The sequence below is a fragment of the Colossoma macropomum genome, unplaced genomic scaffold (assembly GCF_904425465.1).
Source record: "Colossoma macropomum unplaced genomic scaffold, Colossoma_macropomum, whole genome shotgun sequence".
In the NCBI taxonomy this organism is placed as follows: domain Eukaryota; kingdom Metazoa; phylum Chordata; class Actinopteri; order Characiformes; family Serrasalmidae; genus Colossoma; species Colossoma macropomum.
Window position 1 is genome coordinate 49,598,695 of NW_023494791.1, and position 6,155 is coordinate 49,604,849.

At 42.6% G+C, this 6,155-nt stretch overlaps 1 protein-coding gene across 2 annotated transcripts in view; it reads right to left on the bottom strand.

Moving 5' to 3' along the window:
• Nucleotides 1-1,929: 1,929 nt before the first annotated feature.
• Nucleotides 1,930-6,155, bottom strand: part of klhdc3 (kelch domain containing 3) — a 45,928-nt gene continuing 41,702 nt past the window's right edge. For both annotated transcript variants that reach the window (XM_036575275.1, XM_036575276.1), the window contains exons 10-11: nucleotides 5,202-5,280; nucleotides 1,930-3,368 (exon numbers count right to left, since the gene is read on the bottom strand). In XM_036575275.1, the coding sequence (XP_036431168.1) occupies nucleotides 3,302-3,368; nucleotides 5,202-5,280 (146 nt within the window). In that variant the 3' untranslated portion in view covers nucleotides 1,930-3,301. The remainder of the gene's footprint in view (nucleotides 3,369-5,201; nucleotides 5,281-6,155) is intronic.

The following is a 6,155-nucleotide window of genomic DNA, read 5'->3' on the forward strand; positions in this document are numbered from 1 at the left end:
AATTCTTCAGAGCCCACCCTCCATCACCAAACTGCACTTCAGCTTGCCGTTCAGTCCAGGAAGGCAGTCTGTCCACTTCTGTCCCCTCTCCTGCTGAGACACAGCAGAGTGACCAGCCAGTAACACACTACGGTAGCTTATTCAGCTTATACAGCTATGAAAGCTTGAGCACCTCGTTAGGGCAGCTTGTGTGTTATTCTGGATGTTTCTTGAGAAATAAAATGTGACCATAAATCTCACTAATAAGGGACTCAAATGATAAACAATCATCCAGTGTTGCACTAAAGTCTTTGGTCTAAGAATCCATTACAGTCCACTATAAAATCTGTGACCTTATTGTGAGCTGATTTAGGACCTAACGCCAATCTTCCTGTATGTGTAGCTGTGTTGAATTAGGCTGATCCGACGGGAATAACTGAGCACCAACAACATAAACATGAAAGACAACAGTGTTTTACAGATCATGCAGCTTAAGTCCTGCAGATAAACAAACAACAGTGAGGGCTCTAAAACAGAGCCCTGTGGGACACCACACTGCACTCTTCAGTTTTCAGAAAACTCATTTACTCTGACTGACTGGACGCTGACGGAGAAGTGCACCTAAAAGAAGCAACAAGTCATCTATCTAAACTAACCTTGTTTTCGGGTTTATCCAAAAGTATGGTCAACCTAAATTCTAGATTGAGATCTAGATTCTGTTTTAAATAAGAATCTACTGATGTTTAGAAAACGATGTTCCTCTGACAGAAACGAGAGCTGGACGGTAGTTAAACTCTATTGCTCAGCAAAATTGTTTATTAGTTAAAAAAAGGACTTATTACTACTACTTATTACATACTTATCATCATATTGTATTCTGTGTTTTATTGATGCAGTAATCACTGCTGTGTTCTGTAGGCTGTGTTACAGTGATTAATATTGCTAAATTGAGAAATGCATTCTCTCTACAGGATGCAGAAAAGTTAGTTCATGCATTTATTACTTCAAGGCTAGATGACTGTAATGCCCTGCTGGCTGGATGTCCCAGCAAAAGCCTTAACAAGCTTCAGTTGGTCCAGAACGCTGCAGCCAGAGTCTCACAAGAACCAGAAGGTTTGACCATATCAGCCCAGTTTTATCAGCCCTACACTGGTTACCAGTTAAATTTCGGATTGATTATAAAATCCTCTTACTGACCTATAAAGCTCTAAACGGACTCGCCCCTCAGTACCTGAGTGAACTTCTCTCCCACTATGAACCATCACGCCTACTTAGATCACAAGGTGCTGCTCACTATTAGTACCCAGAATTAATAAAGTTACGTCAGGGGGCGGAGCTTCTCATACAAAGCCCCCCAGCTTTGGAATAGTCTTCCTGTTAATGTTCGGGACTCAGACACAGCCTCAGTGTTTAAGTCTAGGCTAAAAACTTACTTGTATAGTTGAGCCTTTGGTAATTAGTTTTCCCTGTCGGTTCTATACCGGCCAGAGTCTCTGCTGCTCTGCTAACACTGTAATCTGTGATCAGTCACCCATTACAGAACTGACACCCATTACAGAACTGACTCCCATTACAGAACTGACTCTGTGTGTTTTCCTTTCTTTGCCGAGTTGAACAGCTGCCCATCCTGTGCCTCTGTTTTGTACTATAATACTTTATACTAACAATGTTTACTATCCGGTGTCGACCAGAGGAGGATGGGTTCCCCTTCTGAGTCTTGGTTCCTCTCAAGGTTTCTTCCTCTTGCTCTTAGGGAGTTTTTCCTTGCCACTGTCGTGCTCATGGGGGCTTGGACCTGGATTTTTTTTTTTTTCTGTAATGCTGGTTTTTCTGTAAAGCTGCTTTGTGACAACAACTGTTGTAAAAAGCGCTATATAAATAAACTCTGCTTACTTGCTTAATACAGTTAATATATTAATCATACTAAAGAAATAAGACAAAACAATCATGTAACAAGAAACATTTGTCAAATTAAACAGCATTTTTCCTCTTTATTATCATCATCAACACCTTCACCATTCAGTATTTTGCATATATAAAAGAAGCCTTAGTGATGAGTAAAAAAGGCCACACCCACTCCGATGCTGAATTACGTTCTTATTATCTGATTAAATTCATACTGCTGTCTATAATTAACACTCAGTCTGTTCAGTACAGAAACGACTCTTTATATTTGTAACAGAAAACATTTTATTTTGTTTGAACTTCAGCCATAAAATAGATTCTGCAGGTGAACTGAGTTCGGTGCTAACGGTGAGTGACGGTGTAACTGCAGGACATTCTGTAAAAGGTTTAGTGTGAAGTGACGGCTGATGCAGAGTCTGTACAGCTGGTCCGGGATGAGTGGAACACTGAACACAGCCGAGTGTTACACACGTTAAATATCCACACACACACACACACACACACACACACACACACACCACACACACACCACACACACACACACACACCACACACACACACACACACACACACACACACACACACCACACACAGTCTGTATTTGGCACCATCAGATTGAGGAGGAAACGCAGAACTTCTGATCAGAGACGAACTTCAGAACAGCTGAGAGAAACGGAGCAGAACAGAAACCCAAATACAGAACAAAGATGAATCACGTTGTTCTTTATCTTTAACAGCATTTTTCAGCAACAGACACTCAAACACTTTCACCCCCCCCCCACCCCCTCACCCCCCCACCCCTGTTCCTGTGGTGTAACAGCCAGAAAGTCATGGTCAGAAAGTGGCCCAATCACTGCCGACCAGTCAGTTCACATCATTAAGAGCTCAAACTTCTGAAAATAAAGCAGAGTTTTAAATGCAGGACTGATACTGATGAGGTGCTCTGGGCACTTGTTCTTCAGGTGATTTTGATGACCTTTGATCTTTTCTGCTCTGAGAAAGGTGTAAAACCTGGTCCATCATAGCAGGAAACCTCAACTCTGCCTGAAGGTGCCGCTGAAGATGGAGACTTGATTGTAAAGAAGAAAAAATAAGAAACCTGATCGTAGAGTTTCTGAAAAACTTTAAAATAAGTCACAGTCACTTGTAACACCACTGAATATCTAAAATGATTTTAATGTCTGGAGATCCTTCACCGAGAAACTGCTGCAGTCTGTCCTCAAAAACAGTAAATGTGCAATATTTCATAAGCAGGAGAAACCAGGTCCACAGAAGGAGGAGGGTTAGAGTTTAAACGTAGTCAGAAGATCACAGGATCCAGAAAAAGTCTGAGAAATCTTCTCCATTCGTCAGAGTATCATCCTTTAGCAGCAGAACCACAAGACTCTGTTCTGGTTCTGACTGACCTTTTCTATCTTTAGCCGTGAGAGGAGAAGATGGGCCGACTTATGTTGCTGTTGGTTGTCATGGCAGCCAGTTCCCACCTACAGAGAGAGAGAGCGTTAATTAGCGACGGAAAAAGAGATTTCACTTCTCCTCGAACTCCTGTTACGGTCAGTATTTAATCAAGGTTAAGTCTTTGTGTTCAGTCAGTCTTCAACCAGCATTTAGTCTGTAGTCTGGATTTAATTAGAGTGTTTACATGCACTTAATAACCCAGTCATAATTCTGTGCAGTCTGTAATCAATCAGTGTTCAGTGCTCAGTCTGTAATCAATCAGTGTTCAGTCTGTAATCAATCAGTGTTCAGTGCTCAGTCTGTAATCAATCAGTGTTCAGTCTGTAATCGTTCAATGTTCAGTCTGTAATGTGTTCAGTGTGTAATGTGTTCACTCTTCAGTCTGTAATCAGTGCAGTGCTCAGTCTGTAATCAGTGTTCAGTCTGTAATCAGTGCTCAGTGCTCAGTCTGTAATCAGTGCTCACTCTGTAATCAGTGCTCAGTCTGTAATCAGTGCTCAGTCCGTAATCAGTGCTCAGTCTGTAATCAGTGCTCACTCTGTAATCAGTGCTCAGTGCTCAGTCTGTAATCAGTGTTCAGTCTGTAATCAGTGCTCAGTCTGTAATCAGTGCTCACTCTGTAATCAGTGCTCAGTCCGTAATCAGTGCTCAGTCCGTAATCAGTGCTCAGTCTGTAATCAGTGTTCAGTCTGTAATCAGTGCTCAGTGCTCAGTCTGTAATCAGTGCTCAGTCTGTAATCAGTGCTCACTCTGTAATCAGTGCTCAGTCTGTAATCAGTGCTCAGTGCTCAGTCTGTAATCAGTGCTCACTCTGTAATCAGTGCTCAGTGTTCAGTCTGTAATCAGTGCTCACTCTGTAATCAGTGCTCAGTCTGTAATCAGTGCTCAGTGCTCAGTCTGTAATCAGTGCTCACTCTGTAATCAGTGCTCAGTGTTCAGTCTGTAATCAGTGCTCACTCTGTAATCAGTGCTCAGTGCTCAGTCTGTAATCAGCGCTCAGTCCGTAATCAGTGTTCAGTGCTCAGTCCGTAATCAGTGTTCAGTCTGTATTCAGTGCTCAGTCTGTATTCAGTGCTCAATCCGTAATCAGTGCTTAGTCTGTAATCGGTGCTCTGTGTTCAGTCTGTAATCAGTGCTTAGTCTGTAATCAGCGTTCAGTGCTTAGTCTGTAATCGGTGCTTAGTCTGTAATCGGTGCTCAGTGTTCAGTCTGTAATCAGCGTTCAGTGCTTAGTCTGTAATCGGTGCTTAGTCTGTAATCGGTGCTCAGTGTTCAGTCTGTAATCAGTGCTTAGTCTGTAATCGGTGCTTAGTCTGTAATCGGTGCTCAGTGCTCAGTCTGTAATCAGTGTTCAGTGCTCACTCTGTAATCAGTGCTCAGTCTGTAATCAGTGCTCAGTGTTCAGTCTGTAATCAGTGCTCAGTGTTCAGTCTGTAATCGGTGCTCAGTCTATAATCAGTTCTCAGTGCTCAGTCTGTAATCAGTGTTCAGTGCTCTGTAATCAGTGCTCAGTCTGTAATCAGTGTTCAGTGCTCAGTCTGTAATCAGTGCTCAGTCTGTAATCAGTGTTCATTGCTCAGTCTGTAATCAGTGTTCAGTCTGTAATCAGTGCTCAGTCTGTAGTGTTCAGTGCTCAGTCTGTAATTAGTCCTCAGTCTGTAATCAGTGTTCAGTGCTCAGTCTGAAATCAGTGCTGTGTTCAGTCTTCTGCTCATCTACAAGATTTAACACCATCACTAAAGAGCAGCTTTAAAAACAATGAAACACAGAAAAATAAGAGAAAAAGAATGCGAGAGAAAAAGAGGATGAGAGGAATAGAGGAGTAGACAGGAAGGTGCAGTGAGGTGACTCAGACTGACCGGATGTCGTGAGGAAGTCCTGACTGATCCAGACTGAACTGAATCACCGCAATCTTACACAGAGTCTTCAGATCAGGACCTGATACAGACAGACAGAGGCATTATATCAGCTCTAATCATGACACACAGAGACAGACACACAGAGAGAGAGAGAGGCAGAGAGAGAGAGAGAGAGAGAGAGAGAGAGAGAGGCACAGAGAGAGAGAGAGAGAGAGAGAGAGAGAGAGAGAGAGAGAGAGGCACAGAGAGAGAGAGAGAGAGAGAGAGAGAGAGAGAGAGAGGCACAGAGAGAGAGAGAGAGAGAGAGAGAGAGAGGCACAGAGAGAGAGAGAGAGAGAGAGAGAGAGAGAGAGAGAGAGAAAGAGAGAGAGGCACAGAGAGAGGGAGAGAGAGAGAGAGAGAGAGAGGGGGGGCAGAGAGAGAGAGAGACAAACTGACACTGACTGACATAGACTAGTACAGACTGGCACAGATAAATATAGACTGACACTGATACAGACTAGTACAGACTGATACTGACCGACACAGCTTAATACAGATCGACACTGACACAGGTTAGTACAGACTGGCACTGACTGACACAGACTAGTACAGACTGACACTGATTGACATAGATTAATACAGACCGACACAGGTTAGTACAGACTGACACTGATTGACATAGATTAATACAGACCGACACAGACTAGTACAGACTGAGACTGACTGACAGATTAATATAGACCGACACTGACCAACACAGATTAGTACAGACTGACCCTGACACAGATAGTACAGACTGACATTAGTACAGACTGACACTGTCCTGTACTGCAGTGGGGGGGAGTATCTCAGAATTATTAGCAGCTGTTAATTTCTCTCATTTCTTATCAGTTCTCTCCATATTTTGTGTTTTTGTGCTAAAACTGAAAATTTTTAAATGTATTTCTAAATAAACAGTTCAATAAAAACAGC